Consider the following 27238-nt stretch of genomic DNA (forward strand, 5'->3'; position numbering starts at 1 on the left):
TCATCACAATTTCTCAACATTGTTATTTCCTCTTGGTTATTATATATCATCTTGAAGATCGAGATTTAAACTTCAATTAGACATAACGCGATTTATATTCACATTAACATTCTTATAGTTTCCCCAGTTCCCATTGGTGGTGGTTAATAATTTAATATCAAGTTTGCAAAATTCCCTAACAAACCGCAATAGCGAAGTTAATAATTTCATAATCTCACTCGATATATATAATTGATCAATGTTCGTTCGGTTGGGATGTTTCGTAATAATCGTTTCGATTTTAACACATATAGGTACAAATCGGCGGATCCGTTCTTTTCGTTGTTTTGCTTTGTTTTTTGCGTCGTTGTTTGCTTGGCGATTCGTTTAAACGAACGAGGCTGTTTGTTATTACAAAAGAGATCCTTTAAAAGTTAAATAGAAAAATGAAAAAAAGCGAAACAAAAAAAAAGTGAAACCTTCGCGGGCTTAAGGTAGGTCTTGATCGAAACTGGGTCTAACGCAATTCGTTTTATAATAGTTATCGATAATTACGTTTTTTTTTGTATATGCTGTTGCGGTCGGTCCACGTCCACGCCCGGTAGTGGGAGTCCTTTCTAAATTGACTAAGTAAAAAAAAAATAAATAAAAAAAACAGAGAGGACGCGATTGTTGCCTTGACTGGTAGGTTTTCGGCGTGTTAACCCAGTTACGCCGCAGCGTTAGATTCCTCTTGTGACGAAGTCCTTAAATTAGCTCTGTGACTAGCCAAATTTTTTTTCTCAATCAGATTTCGTTCTTTTTTGTTACTTATACTAACGCAACCGATCGAGATTTTGATCGGACGCGGAACAAAGGGGAGCAAAAATTTTACTTTCGAATTGGAAGAACTTTATCTTAAAGCGATCTTACCGCGTTAACCTCGCGGACCTTCGTGCCGCCCATCTAACTTAAATCTACGTAAAAAACAACGAAACTAGTCCATCTCTCATAAATATTAACAACAACAACGCGGACTTCTAGCGCGCGTGAAACAATTCCGCATACCGCAAGAAAACGAGACGGGTTCCGCAAGAACCACTTTGTTCTCCACTTATTTGCGTCTCTCCTAACAGTATACGCATAAATTTTTTCTTTCGGGGTCTCAAAATGACCCAAAGATGTTCTGATTAAATAAGGAAACACCGTGACATTATTTTTTTTTATTTTTTTGAAGTCGCCGCTCTCGCTTGAGATTTATACCACTATAGTACTTAAAGAGCACCGCGAGAGGCGTTAGTGTGGGTCCATTGTCAGCAAGTGTCTTATTGTGTGTCTGTGGTGCTTCGTTATTTAACACTTCGGGTGTGAATGGACTCATTGTATATAAAAGATAAAAACAAATACATCCTTTTTTTATTCAAATAACAAAAATGAATTTTGATGATTATATACATTATAAAAGAAACTAAATAAGAAAAGTGAAAATGAGAAAATACGCACAATGCAGAGTCCTACGCAAGAAGCCGAAAACGTTGTCAATCATGCGTCAAATTAAAAAGCGGACCACCGTTTGAAATTCGACACCGTAAAGCGGATCGAATCGTATCGCTTTTTTTTTGGAAAACTTTCCCGTTTGAAGGAAAGAAAAAAAAACGGTAGATCGCGTTACGACACGATCTTCCCGTGCAGAAATTAGACTCGAACGAATCGAAATCTCAAAGAAATCGTCACTTTTATATATTTCAACTTTTTATTTTTATTAAAATAAAGTCAAATTGGTTAATTTGATCATCACCATCTTTTAGGAAATTAAAAATCCTTTAAAATGATACCAAACACGACTAGGTTATTTTAAAAAACACCCGAGATACGTTTAAAATTGCCAAAAAAATAATAAAAACAAATGAGGATCGTCATTTTAAATTTAGGTAAAATGATCGTATCTCGGGCGTTTTTAAATGGTCATTTTCAAGGATTTTTCATGGAGATTAAGATTTTGCCACATTTTCCACCTAACTGTCATTTCATTTCTTCAAAATTATTCAAAAATTAAATTTGTTGCCACACATGTATAATGGGTATCAAATAGAAGCCATTTTGATGTAGATTACAAAATAATTACAACTGAACCTCAAAACAGATCAACCCAACTGTCAACTGTCATTTGTCATTTATTCTAACTTGGTTAAAAACGAAATTTGTTTCAAAACATGAGTTGTTGGGTATCAAATTGAAGCCTTTTTTACGTTAATTAAGAAACAATTGCAATTCAATTGATATTATGCAATATATCACAATATATTAATTACATTTCATCCTAACCTAACTTTTTGTTATTTGTTATAAAACATTTTTCGACTTTATTAATATCTTCTAAATAATTAATAATTATTTTAAAATGGGTACAAAAATTATCAATCTGACCAAAGAAACGAATTAAATTCGTAATAACCGGAAGTTGATTAATCAAAAAATAATTTCATCCACCCCATGTGTTAGGAAATTAAAAATCCTTTAAAATGATACCAAACACGACTAGATTATATCAAATAGTTCCCGAGATATATTTAAAATGGACAGAAAAACAATAAAAACAAATGAAGATCATTTTAAATGAAATGATCATATCTCGGGTATTTTTAAAGATAATTTAGTCGTGTTTGGACTCATTTTAAAGGATTTTCAATTTTTTATTCAATTTTATCAAAATTGATTTCAAAATATTAATTCTTTAATAAATATGTAATATAAACTGTGTATATAAAATAAATAAGTCTAATATATCGTATAGAAAATCGTGTATAGCATACAGTTTGATGAACAGCCACCTAATGGTGGTTTTGCAAAGAGTGACATTGCGGTTGCTCTCGGTTGTTCCGCACTTTCGCCTGGGCGTGGTCCACGGAGCGACTATGTCGCAACCAAGCGGTGCCAATTTATTTTATGTTGACGGCCCAAGCGTGGTCTAACCAAAGACCCACTCCCTCGCAAACGGTCGCTTAAAATGACCGCAACTAGTAGAGCGGTCGAAAAGAATCTCTTATCCTTAAACGGACCTGCTGTTAACTTGGGCCCAACTATTGTTAAAACGAAACGAACTTGCGTTATTTAGAGTTAACCGAATCGATGACAAAAGACGACGTCGTTAATAACGGAAAATATCTAGTGCGCTGGGCGTGATCGTCAATTGTCCTTGTGACGCAACTCCGGGCGCTACTGCGTTAGTGAAAGTGCGACTTCCAGAGCCCCGATGCCGGACCGTTATTGGTGTTATTAATAACCGAAACTGCAATTACTCGGCTGTTTTTTTATGATTGTGGTTATCTTTTTTTTGCCGCTGTTAGTCTAGAAGCGGAGAAGGTCGAAGAAGGTGCCTTTGTTAACATGAAAAAGCCACTTGTTTTCAAAGCCATCATCTCGATTCGGTAGTTCTTGTAGGACAATCCAATTCTTTTTTGACGGTACCGAGAGAGACCCCGTAGTGTGAAAGGTGTCATAACTAAGCCCCGACCATTGTCTAAGGTGTTAGTCCACCGTTGCCCAACCAGCCTCTTATAAATCCTCGGCCGCACAGCGCATAGGTGTGGCAATTGACCTCATTTTTTTTATTCAATACCGGGTCGAATCTCAACCTCCCAACATTCCTTCTTCTGGACGAAGATGTCAACTTGTAATCAAAAAAAATCGAAATCTTTACTATTATTATCAACCTCGGTAGTATCAATTTCAAGGAAACGCGAAAAGATCTCTTCTGGGGCAGCTGGGGAAGCGGCGCCGCTTCGTCGGGCAATAAGGAAGAACAAGCCGGCCGAGATTTAAGAGATTGGGCACGTGCTGCGCCCCCTCGACGCCCGAGCGGACCAAGAACGGCCCCGGAGCGTGCGCTCGCTCGCGTGCCACCGTCTGACCTACATTGTGACCTTTCACTGCCGCTCAGCTCCACGCCCGTTCCATCCGACCAACGTATATCGAATATAATAGCTTCATTTTTCTTTCAACAGATAAAGACGAAGAACTTAGAACTAAGCAAATGTCAAACTTAAAATAAAGATTGCTTAAGAATTCTTCAAGTAAATAATTCATTCATTTCATTTTGAGATCGTTTTGTTAAAGTTAAAGAAAAGTAATTTGACATATCAAATACAGCTACCTGGATTTGTTACGAAAGCTATAAGAGGTAATTTCGTAAAGATGTCCCGAGGCTAACGTTTCATCGAGCACTCGAAATGAACCAATTTGTAATAGTAGACCAGATTTTCGATGCATAATAAAAAAATTAATTTAAAACAATTTTTTCTTATTTGAACTAGACGTAGGTTGTTGATACAGAAAGTGGTGGGTAGAATTTGAAGCTTCTCCGGTTACTTGGTCGCAGCAAAGCGACGAAGTAACAGCAGGTCCGATCCGAAAAGAAAAATCTAAACTTTCACTATGGACACAAGTGGCCATTGATCGGTGTGTGTTGCTCTCTTATACAATCGTCGGGCCGTTTGTTTTGCGATACTTCTAAAAAGAGGCCCGCACGTTTATAGAAAGCGGCCCTCCGGAGTCCGGAGGCCGAATTCTTCCTCTTGGACGACGCTTCCAGAGGAGCGAGCGCGCCGTCGACGTCGTCGCCGCTCTATCGGCCATCTAGCGACGGACAAAGTGAGCGACTTCGGGAGCGAGCTATCGCCTGGTATGTCGTTTCGAAGTATGTAGGTGTAGCCGATACGGTTATTGAACCCTCGCCGTTGGGTTAAATGTCTCGAAAGACCCGCTTGATAACCAACAACTGGCCACTACTTGTACTGTGGCGAAAGAAATTCACTACTGCTCTCTCTAAGCGGTCTTTTAAACATTACCAACCACATTAATTTATTGTTTCAGTGGTTTCGATTTGTCAATATTAACAATTTTAAAATCAATCTAAAAAATTTTAAATCTTATGTTTTCATTTTACATTTCAAAAAAATCATTGTGACGTTCTCACACCAAACAGAAGGAGCTTTGTTATGGAGCTTTCTTTCTTAAAATTGTAAACCTTTAACTCCGATGCGCTAATTCGGGTTATGAGATAATGAAAGAATTCATGACAAGAAAATATCTGCCTTGTGCTCACAATATCTAAACTCCTATCAACACTATCTATCATCGGAGAGCATTATTAAGCTTTTTTTCAACTATATTAGTGTTCTGACAATAATATTTAGTCTTCTACCAACAATATCGGTCCTCTACCAGCATTATTTAACTTTTTCCAACTGTATCCATATTCCGACAACAATATTTAGTCTTCTACCAACAATATCGGTCCTCTGATAGCATTATCTAGCTTTTTTCAAACTATATCAGTGTTCTTACAACAATATTTAGTCTTGTACCAACAATATCGATTCTCTGACAGCATTATCTAGCTTTTTTCAAACCGTATCAATGTTCTGACAGCAATATTTAGTCTTGTATCAACAATATCGGTCCTCTGACAGCATTATCTAGCTTTTTTCAAACCGTATCAGTGTTCTGACAACAATATTTAGTCTTCCACCAATAGTATCGGTCCTCTGACAGCATTATCTAGCTTTTTTCAAACTGTATCAGTGTTTTGACAAAAGTATTTAGTCTTCTACCAACAATATCGGTCCTCTAACAACATTATCTAGCTTTTTTCCAACCGTATCAGTATTCCGACAACAATATTTAGTCTTCTACCAAAAATATCGGACCTCTAACAGTATTATATAGCTTTTTTTCAACTATATCAGTGCTCTGACAACAATATTTAGTCTTCTAGCAACATTTTCATTCCAACTATTATGCTTGTTATGATTACTACAGTGTACAACAAACTATAATTTCTTTTTGTACTTTTCACTTTTTGTTTGTAATTAAAAAAATATTCTTCGAATTTATGTTTATATGTCAAATTTAATCATTTTAAAATATAGGATAACGTTTCAAGTTTCATAGCAATTTGTTGCCAACCAAAATTTTTTTTTGCTTATAAATTTATTTCTAAATTTGTTAAAATTAATCAACAATCTATAACAAATTTAATTTTAAGTCGATTTTACCTCGTTTATTTAATATATTAATTAATTCGGAATTAAAAAAAATTTGAGGTTATGGTTACTTGTCAAACTTTTGTTGAGCAATGCTTTAAAAACTCGATTTTTTAATAAACAATAAGATACAGTACCTTTTAATACGTTGGTTCGTTGCTTGTAATTAATTCACTTAAATCAAAAACTCTTTCAAAAGAGATATTGTTGAAAAATTCGGTGAAGAATTCGTCTTCTAATGTTTAGTTAACGTTTAGTTCAAAGCAATTTGTTACCAACCTATTTTTTTTTACTTAAAATTCCTCTTTGGTTTTTTCATTAAATTAAAAATATTTTTTACAAATTTTTTAAAATCCTTTCTCAAATTTATTATATTTTCGGACTTTTGAAGATAACCCTAAAAATAAACGTAACTTTATCTGTCAAATTGACAATTTAATTTCAAAGGAATTTGTTACCAACCCAATTTTTTTTGTTTCAAATCCCTTTTTGATTTGTTATTTAATTATAAATTTATTTCTAAATTTGTTAAAATCAATCAATAATCGATAACAAATTTAATTTTAAATCGGTTTTTCATCCATTACTTAATTCGAAATTGAAAGTTTTGAAGATAACCACAAAAATGACTATTATTGTCAAATTGACATATCAATTTTCAAATTTGTTACCAACTTAATTTATTTTTCCATTTTAATTACAAATCTCAAAATAAATTGAATTTTAATCTCGTTTCGTACATCGATTACAATAAAAAAGAATCCCCATCAAAAGATTAGACGTTAGAACGTGTGTTTTACCTGTTTTTATTAGTAATTACACGTAGATCGTAAATATTTACGATTGCGGCAACCGCAGAGAACGAGTTCGACCATCCGCAGAGAGTCGTTGTGTACGAAGAGTCGATAAAGCGTTCGATGTATGTTGCTCTGAATGGGAATTAATTTGCCAACAATAACATTTATTGATCCATTAAACCGAGCCGGAAGAAACAACAATTATTCAAAGAAAGAAAAATTAATAAATTACGATTTGTAATAAAGTTTTTATTTCGATAGTATCATATTTTTAAGGTTTTAAGTATCAATTGGATACAATTTTCGTTTACAATAATTAAAAATGTTTAATTTATTAACAATATTAGTAAATAATTAAAAGAATAAAATTAAACGTGCGTAAAATAAGAAAATTATAATTAAATTAAAACTTTGGTTTTTTTGGTTTAAAAGATTTAAATCTAATCCCTTTTTTATTAATATAAACTACGTACATTATTTTTATTTTAATTTTTAATCCTCCTACATCGGATTTCGACCCGTATCTATTTTAAACATTTTTTGAATCGAAATCCATTAAATTCGGGTTTCTTATTGCACCCAATATATACAAAAACTTAAACGTTTAAAATTAAAAAAAAATTGTTTAAAATATTTAATTATTTATACTATGTACAAAAAAACCTTACTTCACTTTTTAATTACGTGTTAAGACGAATTAATTCAACAACAATATCCTTTTCATCACTGTTTTTTCGTTATTTCGTTGCGTACCTACAAATTTGTGTTTCCTTTTTAATTTTATTTACTTTTAAAACTTTTTATAAAGAGATTTAAGTGCCCTATAAGAAGGAAAAAGTCGGTGATTAAAAATCCGAATAAGAAGTGTAGGAACTGTTAATTTTCTCGAAATAATCTACACTAAACCGTGGATATCTCTAAATTTTGGTCGTTGTTATTAATAATCTCATCCTTTTCTTGTTTGATGTCGATTTTCGTTGAGTAATCTTCGGGGGGCGAGCTCTCCGAGTACGTTTCGGAGTCGTCATCGTCTTTCGAAACGTTTTGGTTACTCGGCGGGGTGTACAACCGGGTTTGATTGAAATGTTCCATTCCAGAATACGTCACTTTTCCCATAAAACTCCGAATTTCATCGAAACACGCATCCTCGCGATCATTTTCGTTGCTACTCCCCGGCGAATCCGCAACAGCTACAGTTCCGGTCCCATCATCGGATTCGTGCTTCTTTAAATGCCGATCTAAATTGGTTTGTTGCCCAAAACAGCGATCGCATAAAGGACATTTAAACGGTTTCTCTTTATTGTGGATATTCCTCACGTGTCGTTGGAGATTACTCGAAATACTAAACGATCTCTCGCAATACCGGCATTTATAAGGTTGTTCACCTGTGTGTGTTCTTAAATGACGCGTTAAATTCGCACTTCTTGGAAAAACTTTTCCGCAGAACTTGCAAGCGTAACGATCTTTTATTTTTCCGGGGTGTACTAAAGGATTTTGAGTTGGGAGTACATCGTACGGTTTTAAATTCGGAAACGATTGGAGATTCGGTCTTAATAAGTCGTAATTTCGCTGTTGTTGTAAAGGATTAAGAAACGGGAATCTTGTGGGGGGCCCAAATGGATGGGGGTGATTTTGGAAGCTAAAATTTGGTCTGTATATATCCATAAACATCGGATGAATCGGTCTGGGGTAAACCATCGTTGGTTTATTTCGTTCAAAGTTGTCTTCTTTGAGTGAGGGTTTTTCGACGTCCTCAACCTCGACGATTTCGATTTTTTCGTCTTCCTGAGCTAAATCTTCCACGTCTTCTTCTATAACGTTATTTTCATTTTTCTTTCCTAAGCTTAAATCTAGCGGTTTTTGCTCCTCGTCATCGCTACTCGAAGAACATTTCGATAACTCCTCTATCCTCAACAACTTTTCGTTATTAACCTTCGAAATTTGATTCGTTTCTTCGTCTTCGGATCCACTCGCAATTTTGGACCCCCCACTAAAAAACCCGCACAATCCCGGCCTAACCGGCGAAGGCCCCAAATGGGCCTCCTCTCCCGTTGATGGGCTAATCTTAGCTAAGCCAGGTGGGGTATTCGGCGAGATCCTCTCAGGGCTTGATAATCTCGAAATTTTTTTCAAAACGGGGGGAGTTACCTCCATTTTCCTTTTTCTCCCCAACAAAGAATCTTGGAAATTCGCCTCATCGTTATTTAAATTCGATTCATTAACAACTTTAGCGGTACTCATTTGATTAAAAAGTGGGGGTGTTATAAAACTGGATTGGAGGTTTCCGGGGGGAAATAATAAATGAACGGGGGAAAAATGGGGCGCGAAAAACGGGAGGTGATACCCCGGGGGTCTATGCATCGAAAAATGGTTATTATTTCCAATCGGGTTCATTTGGAGTTGATTCGGTGTTGTGATCTGACTCGGAGTTGTTGAGTCGCAAAATCGTTTATGTTTCGTTAATGAAGTGACCGTTGAGAATGTTTGTCCACACTTTCCGCATTTAATCTGCATCCGACAATCGGCGTGCATCCGTTTGTGGCGGCACAAATTTGAGAATTGTGTGTACGCCTAAAAATGAAAAAAAAAAGATTTAATTACAAATTCCTATCGAAAATTTCTTAATACTCACTTTAAAGCATACTTCGCATTGAAATGGTTTCACAGACGAATGAATATGGGTGTGCTGCTTCAATCCTGAAGAGGTGGCGAATGTTTTACCGCAATCTGGACACGCGTGGCTTCTCGCACCCACGTGGTGGGTCCTGATATGCCTCTGCAAGTTACTCGGGTCAGTAAACACCTGCAACACCAAGTCATTGTCAACCAAAAGTCTCATCTTTTTCTTTGGATTCACAAAGACTCTCATTAATCGATAAACTTACCTTTGTACAATTTTCGCAGTGATATTTCCGGTGCTCGCCGTGAACGACGGAACGATGTTTTATTAAATTTGGTCGAAATGAGTAAGCTTTTGGGCACAGCTCGCAACGATAATCGTCTTTTCTGTAGTTGTGTTTCGTTATTAAGTGATCATCTAATCTAAAAAGAAAAAAAATTGAGATTTAAAAATTAAAATTAAAAAAAAAAGATTTTTGGTGCTTTTTAAGTGTTTAAAAAACACCAGGAAATAGAAAAAGTTGATTGGTGAGTGTCAAAATGGCTCAAATTGATTAAAATCATCTCTAGAATACTTAATAAGCATGAAAGGATTAAGAAAAATTATTTTGACATTTTTTGAAAATGTTTCAAAGATACTATAAAATCGAAAAAGTTGATTGGTGTGCGTTAAAATGGCTCAAACTGATTGGTAATGCATAGAGGTAACTTGACATAACCCTAAGAAGATACAAAAATTAATGATGGTACTTTCCAGATGATTCAAATATTTTTGAATATGGAATTTGTCAATTAGTGTGTGTCAAAATGGCTCTAACTGACTTAAATCATCTCCAGTATACTTAATAAGAATGAAAGGATAAAAACAATCAATTTTAATGTTTTTTGAAAGTGTTTCAAAGATACCGGAAAATAGAAAAAATTGATTGGTGTGAGTCAAAATGGTTCTAATCGATAACTAACAACTCTACGATGTTTTCCGAGCATAAAAGAACTAAAAAAAATGATTTTGATGTTTTCACAAATGTTTCAAATATACCAAGAAATAGAAGAAATTGATTAGATGATACGATATAAGCCGAGGTCGCTTGCGGCCGAGGCAGTGGTTTATTGGATAACACTTATTATTACTGACGTTTATCATTGCATGGAGGAGGTATAATTTTATCTGATTAAGCCAAGGTTGCTTGCGGCCGATGCATTACAATTAACACCATACAGATGAAGCAGTGAGGAACATATATAGCGGCAACCTCGGCATAACTTTGAATAAAGAAGATATGCTTTCATCTGAATAATGTCTTCAATATGTGTTGTTCAATATACCAGTGCCTCGAACGAAAGTGACTTCGGCTTAGGTTAGAGCACACTTTAAAACTAATACCACATCGATGCAATCATTAACAACATATCTTATCTTTGAATTAATGGCTTATCTTGAAATGAAGAAGGTGAAATTTCATCTATTTAAGCCGAGAAGCTTCAATATTCGACAACATATTTTGAAGAGCTTCGCCCGCAAGTGACCTCGGCTTAGGATAGAGTAAAGATTGAATGATTTTATTTGAAGCCATTTGTAGCCAATTCTTGATATCATCCAATGTGATCTCCTCATTACGAACTCTGTCTCTGAGCCTGATCCTCAGTATTGCTGTCTGCTTTGACCTTAGCTGGTTTGACCTCCAGGCTATATATTGTTATCAGTAGTAAGCAGGAGTCTGGTTTTCTTGGCCCATCCTGACCAAGGTAGACGTAATATTCTACAACCTCAATAATATGATTTTTGATCAAAAACTGGGGAGCGTCCGGACTACAGATCTTTATCTTTTGAAGATTCATCCTTAGACCAACTGCTGTTGATTAATCTTTATGGAACTGCTCCAGCATATCCTTCAACACCTCTCGGTTGATGCTTATCAGTACGATGTCATCTCAGAAGATTTAGATAGTGCCAAGGTAAATAATTTTGGTGATATAGTGTCTCGGCTTAAGTTGAAATCTATGATTTCGTTTGATTAAGTATTAAACTACTATTATTGTCCAAGATGGTTTGACTCAAAACACTTTGATTCTTCTGGAAACATTCCCAGTAAGTTTTTTTTAATTTCTTCCACTTGAATCAACACCATAAGGACGTTTTTAATCCATATCAGACATTTTGATATACACCAATCAATTTTTTCTATTTTTTGACAATTTAAAAACATTTGCAGAAACATCAAAGTATCCTACGTTTCTTTTTTATCAAATAAAACCATTTTAATTCACACCAACCAACTTTTCCCAAAATAAAATTTTTTTGAATCAGCTCGATAACATCCCAGTTCACTTTTCTAACTTTATTTCGCTTTTATTAAACAATATAAAGATTTTTTCAATCGATTTAAGCCATTTTGACATTCACCAATCGACATTTTCTACTTTTTGACATAATAAAAACATGATCAAAAACGTTCAAATTCATTTTTTTATTCTTTTTAAGTATCCTAAAGTTGCTTTGAAACGATTTAACCCATTTTGACACACACCTATCAATTTCTTTTATTTCTTGGTATCTTTAAAGCATTTGTAAAAACATCAAAATCATTTTTTTTAGTTCTTTTATGCTCGGAAAGTATCCTAGAGTTGTTATTTATCAATTAGAACCATTTTGATTCACACCAATCAATTTTTCATGTATTCGAAAATCTTTGAATCTTCTGGAAAACATTCCTAATGATTTTTCTAACTTCTCTCGTTTTTATTAAATGATATAAAAAGATTTTTAATCGATTTAAATCATCTCTATACATTATCAATCAGTTTGAGCCATTTTAACGCACACCAATCAACTTTTTCTATTCCTTGGCATCTTTAAAATTCTTTCAAAAAATATCAAAATCACTTTTATTACTTCTTTCATCTTTAGTAAGTATCCTAGAGATGGTTTTAATCAGTTTTAGCCATTTTGACATTCACCAATTAACTTTTTCGATTTTATGGTATCTTTGAAACATTTTCAAAATATGTCTGAATCATTTTTCTTAATCCTTTCATTCTTAATAAGTATTCCAAAGATGATTTTAATCGATTTGAGTCATTTTGACTCAACTTTTTCTATTTCCTGGTGTTTTTGAAACACTCAAAAAACATCAAAATCATTTTTTTTTTAATTTTTTTTCTCCTTAAGTATCCTAAGGTTGTTTTTTCTCAATTAGAACCATTTTGACTCACACCAACCAATATAAAACATTTTAAAAATTTTTGAACTTACTGAACAACTGCATTAAGTCTAAATTATCGTTATTTTTTAACTTTTTAATGCTAAAACGAGGTATTTTTATCGTTTCATAAGTAATTGAGTGGAACATCCGTAACTAAAGTGATTTATGAAGGTGACAAGATATAAAATAATGGGGTATCAAGTTTTTCGCGTGTTCGAAAGTTATTAAGGTTGTGTTTGCTTTGTTAGGGGCTGTTGATTTTACGGTAATAATCCCTCTACGCGTTATTATATTATTATTCCCTTAGGAGTACAAAAAAAACTTACTTATCAACATCAGCGAACGGTTGATCGCAAACGCTACATCTACTTTCGTTCTCATCTTCTTCGGCGTCCTCCCGTTCGTCTTCGACGGTTCCGGAATGTTGGGAAGCTAAAAATAGCGCACGAATCAAACAAAAAATTCACTCCAATTTAGAAATTTTAAATTACAAGTTTGTAACAATGAAATGATTCCCACGAAAAAAGTTTTCGTTAAGTCAAGAAATATTTGTAATTCTATTCAAAAACTTATGGGCGGCTTCAACGGAAACAAGAAACTTTCTTAGTTAGTACCGAGAGTTGTAATAATAAGAAATTAGTCACTAACAAGCACGATCCTAATAACAATGTGAATCTACAGGTTCACATCACCGAGTGAGACTCAACGCACCGAATACTTGGGTAAAGTTAAAAGGGGGTCTTTTTCGAGGGTAGTTATCGCGTATATCACCTGTGACCTTATTGGATGGTTTATGTTGATGTTTGTGCCCCCTACACACATTTTTTTCGTTACTAAAGAAGGTTGGTAACTTTGATTGCTCGATATCGAACTTGATTTCACCCCCTAACATAGGAAATGAGGTGACCATATCCGCAAGAGCACCTGGCTTTTGACTCTCTCCATTTGACACTTTAATTGATACCGGGGAAAAAAAAATCACGAAATTGTTTTGCGGTTTCCTGTCTCGTGCCTAAAATCGTTAAATTTTATTTTCACTTTGAGAAAAATAAGATTATCAATCATCATTTTGGTACAATGGTTATTGCGTAAAGTTGGGCACACGCCCGGGTGATAAATAATTTTTTTTGACACCCCTTTTGGGGCGTCGTTCAAATGGTTAATGTAAAAAGGGTTATGTGACAATGGGACGAGGTAATCATAATCCCTGATGACGTGCGATAACGTTACGTATCGAAATAATTTAAGCATGGGAGAAATTTACTTTGTAGAACAAAAAAGAAATTATTTAACTGTAAAAAAAATACGCCACATCGCGTGATTCACAAACAGGTCGATTAAAATCTGACCGTTGGGTCGAAAGGTTGAGCTACACCTGACTTTGTACAAAAACATCTGTCCTGTTCCTCGTTTTGCTCGTTTTACCGAAACGGACTCATACGGCACCATATGACCCTTTAAAGTCGTTTACATACATTATCGTTTCAATAAAAAGAATTTACTTGGACAAAAAAAATATTGCGTTATCTAAATAAATATCGAAATGAAACAGCTGGGGGTTTGGTTTTAAAATGAATCTTAGGGGATTGATTTCAACCCCTTTCTCTCTATTGTGAGCGATCCCCAATCGTGTTTATCTCATTGTTCGCGTAATGATCCATACCGAATACATATGTCAAAGGCGTTTCCATTCAAAACTGATGATGACTTTATATGCTGCCTCATTTTTTTATTATTTTTTTTACGGTTGGGTTATAATAACGCGTTTAGCCGGCGATTTATCAATTCGACACCCGTGCGGCGACAGCAATAAAGTTTATAAACCGATATCTTCGTTGTCTTTAGATATAGATGAATATTAAATGCACCATTAGAAAGATTCATCTTTTCTTTGTATAAAACCCCGGTTTGAATTGTTAATTTGATCTCAAAAGTGAAAAAAAAAATAAAGAACGTCGCAGTGCACTAAATCAATTCAAAATTATCAAACTATATATAAATCTTTATGACGTCAAAACTTTCTTGTATGATATAGGCGAAACTCCGTGATCATATAGAACTTATAGGAAATTTCCTGCTCTATACAATGGTATATAACTTTAATAGATAGCATGGTTATCTAAGCATTTTCACCATAAAAACTGCGATAACTGTGTATAATTGGAGTATATGAATGTTTTCAGCGTCATAACTTTCTTATATGATACAGACGAAACTCCATGATCATATAGAATCTATTGGAAATTTTCCGCTCTATACAATGGTATATAACTTTAATAGATTGCATAATTACCTAAGCATTTTCCCCCCAAAAACTACGAAAACAGTGTATAATTGCAGTATGTGATTGTTTACAGCGTGATAACTTTCTTATATGATAAGGTCGAAACTCTATGATCATATAGAATCTATAAAAAATTTCCCGCTCTATACAATGGTATATAACTTTAGAAAATTGGATGGTTACACAAGAATTTTCCACCAAAAAACTACGAAAACCACGTATAATTGCCATATATAAATGTTTAAGGTGTCATAACTTTCTTATATGATACGGACGAAACTCGGTAACCATATACACCATATAGAGAATTTTCCGCTCTATATAATGGTATATAAATTTAGTAGATCGCATGGTTACAAGAGCATTTTCTTCCCAAAAACTGTATAATTGCCGAATATACATGTTTATGACGTCATAGCTTTCTTATATGATACGGACGAAACTCGATAACCATATACAACATATAAAGAATTTTCCGCTCTATATTATGGTATATAAATTTAATAGATCGCATGGTTACAAGAGCATTTTCTTCCCAAAAACTGCGAAAACAGCGTATAATTGCCGAATATATATGTTTATGACGTCATAGCTTTCTTATATGATACGGACGAAACTGAATGTCCATATATAATTTATAGGAAATTTTCTGATCTATACAATGGTATATAACATTAATAGTTTGGATGGTTACACAAGAATTTTTCCCCAAAAAATTACGAAAACCGCATATAATTGCCGAATATACATGTTTATGACGTCATAGCTTTCTTATATGATATGGACGAAACTCGGTAACCATATACAACATATAAAGAATTTTCCGCTTTATATAATGGTATATAAATTTAGTAAATCGCATGGTTACAAGAGCATTTTCTTCCCAAAAACTGCGAAAACAGCGTATAATTGCCGAATATTTATGTTTATGACGTCATAGCTTTCTCATATGATATCGACGAAACTCAATGTCCATATATAATTTATAGGAAATTTTCTGATCAATACAATGGTATATAACATTAATAGTTTGGATGGTTACACAAGAATTTTTTCCCCAAAAAAATACGAAAACCGCGTATAATTGCCGAGTATACATGTTTATGACGTCATAGCTTTCTTATATGATACGGACGAAACTCGGTAACCATATACAACATATAAAGAATTTTCCGCTCTATATTATGGTATATAAATTTAGTAGATCGTATGGTTACAAGAGCATTTTCTTCCCAAAAACTGCGAAAACAGCGTATAATTGCCGAATATATATGTTTATGACGTCATAGCTTTCTTATATGATACGGACGAAAGTCATTGTCCATATATAATTAATAGGAAATTTTCTGATCTATATAATGGTATATAACATTAATAGTTTGGATGGTTACACAAGAACTTTTCCCCAAAAAACTACGAAAACCGCGTATAATTGCCGAATATACATGTTTATGACGTCATAGCTTTCTTATATGATACGGACGAAACTCGGTAACCATATATAACATATAGAGAATTTTCCGCTCTATATAATGGTATATAACTTTAGTAGATCGCATGGTTACACGAGCATTTTCCCCCCAAAAACTGCAAAAATCAGCTATAATTACCTTATATATATGTTTACAACGTCATAACTTTCATAACGGCTACACGCGGCCTTGAAGTTTGATAATTTTAAGGTGCAACAGGTTTTTTATTGGTACATTTAATATTTCGATACCTCCAAAGACAACAAAGATATCAGCTTGTAAAGTTGGTGGAAAAACAAGGGTAAAAATCGATTCGATTCCGTTTCTTGTCACGCGTTGATGACCACCATAAGGATCTAAAAAGTCACAGGTGCGTTGTATCTTTTTAGGGTTTTATTAAAATACCATAAGGTACCGAATCACTCGAGTGAAAAGAAAAAAGAATAAAATAAAACCGTGTGAATTTCATGGAATTAAACCGTTAAATTTAATTATAACAGACACCCACCAGTTTCCCTATCAGATCTTTCATCGGCTGAAGTGGAATCTCCAAACATATCTTGAAGATTTAACGGCTCTTTCGGTTCTAAAATTAATTCTTCTCCCGGTGTTATATTAGTTGTGACTTCGTACCAAAGTTGCCCACCTTGCAAACAATGCCTAACATTACAAGAAGATTTCCCTGTTGAACTCCTTATCAATTTTAACCAATTCTGACTGTCCGAGGATCCATCTAACCATCCGCGAACTCTCGTCCCAGCGACGATCTAAAATTAAATAAAACATTATTAATTTTATATATAAAATAATTTTTTTGGTTTTAATTTAATTCCGATCTCCGCAGATGTTATTACTTAACGCTAAACCGTTCACGTTCGAAACGAATCGATCTAAATATAGATATGTTCGGCCGAGGCGTGCTCCAAATTCGCCAGGAAATTGTTAATTATTAATTGCAGAAGCAGATAAATCGCCCGTACCCTCGTTTGTCTCGTTTTGCCCGCCAGTTCTGGGTATCGAAAGTCACTCGGCTATAGTCTAATTAGCGATATCAGGTGTATCTTAAACGAGTCGCCTATGTATTGATGATGTAACGGACCCCGAACCCATGTTTCTATCTCTTAACAGGAAATTATTAAATTTATTCCATATTTTAATATATTTTAAATTAAGAGGACTGGAGTACTCGACTTTTACGCTTTTTTATGTGGGGTGATTGAATGATAGACAACATTTATTACAACCACTCAAAATCATCAATATAAAGTATAATTTCTAGCTACATAATTGTTATTATTAAAATCGATTAAATCTCAAAAATTAAAAGTGATGGAGAAAAGTTTATTTGAAATAAATTGTTTATTATGAACTACAAACACATCATCCATAAACAAATTTAGTTTAGATATAATGATTTTCTAGTGATAAAGAGAAAATCCCCAAAATGTCAAAACTGAGTACTTAGGTATTAAAATCGATCATAACTCAAGAATGAAAGGTGATGGAGAAAAGTTTATTTGAAATAAATTGTTTATTATGAACTAAAAACACATCATCCATAAATAAATTTAGTTTAGATATAATGATTTTCTAGTGATAAAGAGAAAATCCCCAAAATGTCAAAACTGAGTACTTAGGTATTAAAATCGATCATAACTCAAGAATGAAAGGTGATGGAGAAAAGTTTATTTGAAATAAATTGTTTATTATGAACTAAAAACACATCATCCATAAACAAATTTAGTTTAGATATAATGATTTTCTAGTGATAAAGAGAAAATCCCAAAAATGTCAAAACTGAGTACTTAGGTATTAAAATCGATCATAACTCAAGAATGAAAGGTGATGGAGAAAAGTTTATTTGAAATAAATTGTTTATTATGAACTAAAAACACATCATCCATAAACAAATTTAGTTTAGATATAATGATTTTCTAGTGATAAAGAGAAAATCCCAAAAATGTCAAAACTGAGTACTTAGGTATTAAAATCGATCATAACTCAAGAATGAAAGGTGATGGAGAAAAGTTTTTTAGGAAAAAATTGTTTATTACAAACTAAAAAGACATTATCCATAAACAGATTTAGTTTAGTTAAAATGATTTTCTAGTGATAAAGAGAAAATCCCCAAAATAGCAAAATTGAATATTCTTGCTATAATAAATATGTGTTGTATCGAAAAATCTCTCAAGTAAAATTTGTTTATAATTAAATGAAATATAATTTTCGTTTAAAACATTTTTCGAAATTTTTGCGAGAAGGCGCTGTACACTGATATAAAAAATAAATTTTTTGAGGTTATCTCAATAATTAAGAGTTGTATCAAAAAATTTTTTTAATAAAAATTGTTTACAATTATAAAGCAAATAAGTTTCATTTGAAACATTTTTCAAAATTTTTGCTGGAAGGCGCTGTACACTGATATAAAAATTAAATTTTTTGAGGTTATCTCAATAATTAAGAGTTGTATCAAAAAAATTTTTTAATAAAAATTGTTTACAATTATAAAGCAAATAAGTTTCATTTGAAACATTTTTCAAAATTTTTGCTGGAAGGCGCTGTACACTGATATAAAAATTAAATTTTTTGAGGTTATCTCAATAATTAAGAGTTGTGTCAACATTTTTTTTAAATAAAAGTTGTTTAGAGTTATAAAAGAAATAACTTTTATTTGAAACATTTTTCAAAATTTTTGCTAGATGTCACTGTTTACTAGTATAAAGTGATTTCCCTGTGAATAGTACGGCAATTTAAGAAAATTCAAGACAATTTATGACATAAATAAAAAAAAATGAATTTTTTCTGTATTGGCATGTAAAAAGGATCGATTATGAAACGAAATTTATTCAAAGGAAGTTGTAAAACCGATTGCAAACATCAACGAAAAACATTTGAAATAAAGAAAAAGAAAATGTAGAAAAACAAGAGATACAAAACAAAAGTAACGTTATGGAAACTCTGTATCAAGTCATGCGTGACGAATTGCGACCGACACTTAACCGTTGAAACGTCAATTAATCGTCGCTTCGAACCGAAAAGCTACGAAACAATCACAGAAAAACGTCCCGTTCTATCGGAATTAACTTATTTACCGTTCCCCCTATCCTTAAAACGTGCATTCATCGTTAACCACGCGACCCCAAAAACCTCTCGCCCAGCAGCTTAATCGTCCCATCAACCGAAAATTTAATGATCCCATCGTAAGAGGTCATCCATTAGGCCGCAAGAGGGTGTTGCCTCTATCAATTAAGGCGCCTACTTTGTTCTTCCCCTAACCGGCACCGTCTATGATCTTGTTTTCACCCTAACTACAAGTTTTTTTTTAATCGGATACCCTCGCGACATCTGTTGGCGGTAAGCCGAAACTCGTACACCTTTGGTTTTTACCTCAATAGAAGTCCCGCCTTGAATTGGAGGGGAACCAATCGAATTTAACGTAAGAAAGGTTAATTTAAAACGAGTAGTTTTGATACTCGCGTATAGATGGTTAAAATTTTTTTTGGGCGATAAGAATGATTTGTAAAAGGGGCTTAATTGCAGTTTGGACACTTGTCCACTTTGGGACACGTGTCCGGTTGTTTTTAACGTCCCCATTTATCAAAACCCTTCGTAATGTTCGCCACTTTGTCTTTGAACCGAACTGGGTTCCCGTCATCCCGGGGAGATGCATTTTTCGACGGCAGATGTCGATAATCTCATTGGCCAATAACAATTTATTTTATTAGGATGGGAAAAGATTGATTTGATTTGATTTTGGGTGTGAATCAAAAAAATAGAGATAAAAATTAAAATGAAATGTCGGTAAAGTTCTTAAGAACGCTTCTAAGTCCTTACATTAAAGCTTTAACATGTCTGTCAGTTTAAGCGCAGCATGCGGTCTTTTTCGGAGGTGTCAACCGTTTGGGAATCATCCTTTCGCCTTTGGGTCATTCTCGCCCACTAAAGAACCACGTCGTAATCCTCAGGTGTCGCTACCGGGACATCTTTCCTTTTGTAACGCGCCAAGGTCTCGAAATATATTTGTCAACGTCTCACTTTGGCTCTCCGATTCAAAAAATCTTCTTTGTTAGGGGCCCCATTCTTTAAAATTAGACAATCTCTTCTCCAGAGTTCACAAAATTACGTTTTTGGAACATCAAATTCAAAAGATTCGGAAAACAATAATTCTTAAGATATCTTATCGCATTCTTAAGATGTAATGATGAAATTATCTTCACCTATAGAAGAAAGTGTGTACTATTTGATGAAGAAACCCGAATTTAGAAATATCCATCCGTTTTTGAGATAATTATTGTTGACTTCAACCAAAGTTCTTAGGACTTGAAGAAATTAGCAAGTTTTTTAATAATTTTTAAAAAATCGAATTCTTAAGATATATTAATGAAATTATCTTCACTTATAGAGGAAAGTGTGTATTATTTGATGAAGAAACCCGAATTTAGAAATATCCATCCGTTTTTGAGATAATTATTGTTGAATTCAACCAAAGTTCTTAGGACTTGAAGAAATTAGCAAGTTTTTTAATAATTTTTAAAAAATCGAATTCTTAAGATATATTAATGAAATTATCTTCACTTATAGAGGAAAGTGTGTACTATTTGATGAAGAAACCCGAATTTAGAAATATCCATCCGTTTTTGAGATAATTATTGTTGAATTCAACCAAAATTCTTATGACTTGAAGAAATTAGCAAGTTTTTTAATAATTTTAAAAAAATCGAATTCTTAAGATATATTAATGAAATTATCTTTACTTATAAAGGAAAGTGTGTACTTTTTGATGAAAAAACCCGTATTTAAAAATTTCCATTCGTTCTCGAGATAATTATTATTGAACTCAACCCAACATTTTTAAAGGTTCAAAAAATCTCAACAAACCTTTGTTAGAGGCCCTAATTTTAAAAATTAGACAATTTCTTCCGCAATGTTGAGAAAATTACGTTTTCGGAACATCAAATTCAGAAGATTCAGAAAGTAATTTATGGAACGCGAAAAGTTATTTCCCAAACGTCAAAACAACGAGCTGATAATTGATGGCATGTAAGATTCTTTCGAGGGTTCCTTCATAATCGTTTATGAGAGGGGAGAAAACGTCGTCGCTATAGATAAGGCCCTTACTGGCAGAGGTCAACTTCATGGACAGATGTCAGTTGATGTACGACACAATAATCTTCGTCCTCGCAACATGTTGCCCATGACTTAATCGAATATTTGTAACAAGGGTGATTTTATCGCTACTTAATTACAATTATATTGCTTTCTTGATTAAGTTTATTTAGATTGTCAATAATTTTCGGTTTCCACATCTGCCTGGGACTATTTGTAAAGGGACAATTCAACACCTAAACCATCATCGTATTCGGGGAAAGACATATCTTACATTCAATTGAAAATCGTCGAAGCGTTAATAAGCTTGTTACAAAACGACCTAGATTTTAAAACGTCTCGATTTTCGGTTCTTTTCGAATTCAAAAATAAATCGGAGAGGATGTGATCGGAAACGTGAGAATTAAAATTTTAAGGTCGCACCAAAAGTTTTGATAACAAATCGTGCCCAAAACGCACTCAATAATTAATAACAAAAAATATTTAGGGGTGAATTTATTTTTATATTCCATAAATTTAATTGGAACATCTTTGACATCTGTCAATCAATCAAATCAATCAAATCATTAAGTTAGGTTAGAATGAGGGATAAAAAATTTGCATACATTTCATTTGCATTCATCGATTTTTTCTTTTTAACTAGAAACCGTTATATTCCCACCGTTATTGTATTTGGTCGAAGGTCCGTACATCCCGGATTAAACCCGGAGAGGATAAATTGGCTTCGAAAAACCCCTTTTTAGGGATAAAATTTCGCCCTGTCAATCAAAACCACACCTGGACAACACCCGAAAATAAAAAAAAAATAACCCAAGAAATCGAACATTTCTGAATAAAATTCTTAACTGCTTAAAGATTCATACGAAAGCAAACAAGTCGTCAAAAAGGTGTCAGAAAACGTGTCTTTGTACAATGAGGATAAAAACCAGCCAATCTGGACGCGGAGTGTCATAGTGATGTGAATGAAGTCAGGGGGCAGTTTTGTGTGTCCCCAATTATGATACAATGGAAAATATGAACTGTCCGTTTTTATGTTCTTTTGACCTATGGCCATCGGGAACCCTACAACAATAACAAACACTTTTTAACTAAATTTTGAATCATCTTAAACCGTTTTAGACCACTCCAAAAAAAATTTAGACAACTTTTGAATATCTTAAAACTTCTCATTACATTTTAGACAAATTCATAAAATACTAAGATGTTTTAGACAACCTTTATATATTTCTAATATGTTCTAAAAAGATTTTAAACGATTTTAAAAAAAAATTATTAGATTTAATAAGATTTTGAATGATGTCAGAAAATTTTTGACAACAACAAACACTTTGAGATAAATTTTGAATCATCTTAGATAACCACAATTTATGGAAAAAATGCCTCCTCACATTTTTATAGCGCAAATTTCCATATTTTCGTACTTTTCTCGATATCTATGCGTCTAACAGTAAAAGTGCAAGAGAACAATATTGTTAAGTATAAAATTTGCTACAACTTTAATTGCAAAAGTTTTTTTGTAAAGTGTTCCCATTCCCCAGTGTTACCATCAACTTGAAACAACAACGAATTCATCAAATTTTCATATTTTCGTATTTTTCTTGATATCTATACATCTAAGAGGAATAGTGCAAGTGAGCAATATTGTTAAGCATCAAATTTGCCATACCTTTAAAAGTTTTTGCCTTTTTGGCATCAAACTATCAACTTAGTTTTCTAAAAAATCGTGAAAAATCCAATTCTCAAGACACCCTATTGAAGCTGTCGTTACTGATAGAGGAAAGTGTGTACTTTTTGATGAACAAAACCGCTTTTAAAAATCTCTATTCGTTCTTAAGATAATAATTGTTGAACTGAACCTAACTCAATAATTCGATAAAATTAGCAAGTTTTTACGATCATTTTTAAAAAATCGTGAAAAATCGAATTCTTAAGATATCTTGATGAAATTATCATCACTTATAGAAGAAAGTGTGTTCTTTTCGATGAATAAAGCCGCACTTAAAAATCTCTATTCGTTTTTGAGATAATATTGTCGAAAGCAACCTGAGTCACAAATAACGACATCTTGAAGGTGATCAAACATTTTATCTTGGGAAGATTGATCACAGGCAGATATAGAATAAAATGTTATTCGCAGAAGCAAAATATCAATAACAGAAATAAAATATTTGCACAGAAGCAAATCATCGTTAACAAATCAATGTTATGGTTATTTCTCAAAGAAAACATCGTGCGCAGAAGTAAAATGACATAGCCAGATTAAAATTACGGTGCAAATTAAAGCAAATAATCAGGTGTAAGAATATAACCTCAGGTGAAGAAATAAAATATTAATAATAAAAAAATCGATTTTTTTTGGAATTTTTAAAGGTTTGAAATGTATGGTTGAAAAATCGAATTTTTGGAAAATCTTTGTGGAAATTTACCAAGTTATCAATTAAAGTGTGAACTTTTTGGCAAATTTATCCGTTTTTAAAAATCACTTTTAGTTTTTGAGATATAAAGTATTTAAATTGATCGAAATTTCAAAATCGCAATTTTAATCAGTAAATTTTAAAAATTCGTGAAAAATCGAATCGATGTGGAATTTTGATGAAACTTACACAAATCATCAATTAAGGTGTGAGCTTTCTGATAAATTTATCCGTTTTTAAAAATTACTTTTAGTTTTTGAAATATAAAGTATTTAAAATGATCAAAATTTCAAAATTGAAATTTTTATGGATTAAATTTAAAAATTCGTGAAAAATCGAATCGTTTGGAAATTCTGATGAAAGTTTTACAAGTCATCAATTAAAGTATGAACTTTTTGATAAACTTATCCGTTTTTATAAATCACTTTTAGTTTTTGAGATATAAAGTATTTAAATTGATCGAAATTTCAAAATCGCAATTTTAATCAGTAAATTTTAAAAATTCGTGAAAAATCGAATCGATGTGGAATTTTGATGAAACTTACACAAATCATCAATTAAGGTGTGAGCTTTCTGATAAATTTATCCGTTTTTAAAAATTACTTTTAGTTTTTGAAATATAAAGTATTTAAAATGATCAAAATTTCAAAATTGAAATTTTTATGGATTAAATTTAAAAATTCGTGAAAAATCGAATCGTTTGGAAATTCTGATGAAAATTTTACAAGTCATCAATTAAAGTATGAACTTTTTGATAAACTTATCCGTTTTTATAAATCACTTTTAGTTTTTGAGATATAAAGTATTTAAATTGATCGAAATTTTAAAATCGCAATTTTAATCAGTAAATTTTAAAAATTCGTGAAAAATCGAATCGTTGGGGAATTCTGATGAAACTTTCACAAAATTATCAATTAAAGTATGAGCTTTTTAATTAACTTATCCGTTTTTAAAAATCACTTTTAGTTTTTGAGATATAAAGTATTTAAAATGATCGAAATTTTAAATTGCAATTTTTATCGATTAATTTTAAAAATTCGTGAAAAATCGAATCGTTGGGGAATTTTGATGAAACTTTCACAAATTATCAATGAGCTTTGTGGTAAACTTATCCGTTTTGAAAAATTTCTTTAGGTTCTTGAGATAGAAATTAATTTGTCTCTTTCAAATCTTTTCAAAAATTTGTTTAATTCCCAAGATAGAAATTTAACTGGAAGGACCATCTCCCTAGTTACTACCGAAAAAAAAACCTTTCACAAGATCATTTATAACCATCCTCCGAGGCGATAATGCGTGCTGTTGTCCTTTCGAAAAAAGGTTCTTTGACCATCGGACCACGAGATAACAATCGGGTGTCGCTTACAAAAGAAAACCAAAGAGGGGGTGCGAAACGCCCTTATTCCCAATAATACACTTCACAAGCGGTTTTTAAGTTTTGAGAAATTGCCATAATTTTAGAACATCACGAAAAAAAAATAAAATAAACTCCACTTACCTCCCAAGCGAATCTAGCATCTTGAGGCACCCCTTCCCATTTACCTTGAAAAGGTCCATATTTCGTACCCCTGGCGATACCAAACTTGGCGAAAACACCGTTTTCTTTCGCCTCAACTTCTTGCGGTAAACTCCCCGCCATGATAACCACTTCAATCGCTTTCAGATACATCACTGAGTCCCCTTTTAACCCATTCAATTCGGCCAATTTATCATTGACGTATTTAAAAGGTTCCGAATAACCGGAAATTGGATCCTTAAAAAATTTTTCAACCGGATACAATTGATCGAGAGGTTTTAACGTTAACTTTAATGAATCCTTCGAAATGTCCGGATTATTATTACTAAAATCGTAATCTTGTCGTTGAGTTGTCTCCATGTCTACGTCGTCTTCGCAAACATCTACGGATTGTGTGGACAGCTCTAATTCATCTTCGCTGCCTTCTAAAATATAAAAAAAATAAAATAAAAGAATTAGAACATTATTTTTTTGGGTTTTCTTAAGTTCTTATTGTTGCAGGGCTAAATTAAAAGGAAATCCGCCGACTGAAGAGATAAAGTTTTTCAGCCAAACCACAAAACAGAAATTGTTAGCTTGATTATGCGCTAATTAATTGTTATCTTTAAAGGCGTTTTCCTGTTTTGCGTACGCGCTTTCGGAAAGTTTTAAAAATTTATTATATTATAACAATTTTGTTACTTCTCTTTATTTTAATCTTTTTGGAACCGATTCATATCTATGAAAAATCAAAATGTATTAGATAGGCTTTATATAGTTCTGATAGGTTCTAAAAAGATTTTAAATGATTTTGAAAAATATTATTGGAATCGTTTTAAACCATTGTAGACAACTCCAAATAGTGCAAAAAAAATTTAGACAACTTTTGAATATGTTAATACTCTCCTATGACATTTTAGGTAAATTCATACGGTACCAAAATGTTTTAGGCAAGCTTCTGAGAGGTTCTAAGAAGAGTTTGAAATGTTTTATTTGATTTTATAAGATTCTGAAAGATTCATGATGACGTTGAATGATGTCAGTAAATTTTTGACAACAACAAACACTTTTTGAATAAATTTTGAATCAACTTAAGCTATTTTTTACAACTCCAATTGATGCCAAAAATGTCTCTTTACATTTTTGCAGCACTAAAAAAACTTTCTAAGGTTTTATGCCACCTCTTCATATTTTCGTACTTTTCTCGATATCTATGCATCTAAGAGTAAAAGTGTAAGAGAGTAATATTGCTAAAGATAAAGTTTGCTACAACTTTTGTTCTAAAAGTTTTTTTGTAAAACGGTCCAATTTCCCAGTGATACCATCAACAACTTGAAAAAACAATAAACTTGTCAAATTTTATATTTTTTGTATTTTTCTCAATATCTATGCATCTAAGAGTAAAAGTGTAAGAGAGCAATATTGCTAAGCATAAAATTTGCTACAACTTTTGTTCTAAAAGTTCAAGCTATATTCAGATATTTTTGTGAAATCCAAAACAACTTGGTTTTCACGCTTCTCTTTATTTAGAACAAGAGTTACATTGAAAAAATCGTGAAATATCGAATTTTTAAAATTTATTGATGAAATTATCTTCACTTATAGAGGAAAGTGTGTACTTTCTGACGAAGAAAACCGCATTTAAAAATATCCATTCATTTTTGAGATAATTATTATTGAACTCAACCTCAATTGTTATGACTTCTTGAAATTAGCGAATATTTACAACAGTTTTTAAAAAATCGTGAAAAATCGAATTCTTAAGATATCTTGATGAAATTATCTTCACTTATAAAGGAAAGTGTGTACTTTTTGATGAAAAAACCCGTACTTAAAAATTTCCATCCGT

The 27238-nt window shown here is 32.7% G+C and overlaps 1 protein-coding gene across 3 annotated transcripts in view; it reads right to left on the reverse strand.

The window, feature by feature from the left end:
- Positions 1-7027: 7027 nt before the first annotated feature.
- The window catches only part of LOC111426225 (transcription factor hamlet-like), a 48644-nt gene continuing 28433 nt past the window's right edge, over positions 7028-27238 (reverse strand). For 2 of the 3 annotated variants that reach the window (XM_023060653.2, XM_023060654.2), the window contains exons 2-7: positions 25393-25835; positions 16886-17144; positions 12948-13053; positions 9685-9841; positions 9432-9602; positions 7028-9370 (exon numbers count right to left, since the gene is read on the reverse strand). In XM_023060653.2, the coding sequence (XP_022916421.2) occupies positions 7700-9370; positions 9432-9602; positions 9685-9841; positions 12948-13053; positions 16886-17144; positions 25393-25835 (2807 nt within the window). In that variant the 3' untranslated portion in view covers positions 7028-7699. The remainder of the gene's footprint in view (positions 9371-9431; positions 9603-9684; positions 9842-12947; positions 13054-16885; positions 17145-25392; positions 25836-27238) is intronic. The other variant, XM_023060655.2, reaches the window with a different exon arrangement.

This window comes from Onthophagus taurus, chromosome 5, assembly GCF_036711975.1.
Source record: "Onthophagus taurus isolate NC chromosome 5, IU_Otau_3.0, whole genome shotgun sequence".
Lineage (NCBI taxonomy): Eukaryota > Metazoa > Arthropoda > Insecta > Coleoptera > Scarabaeidae > Onthophagus > Onthophagus taurus.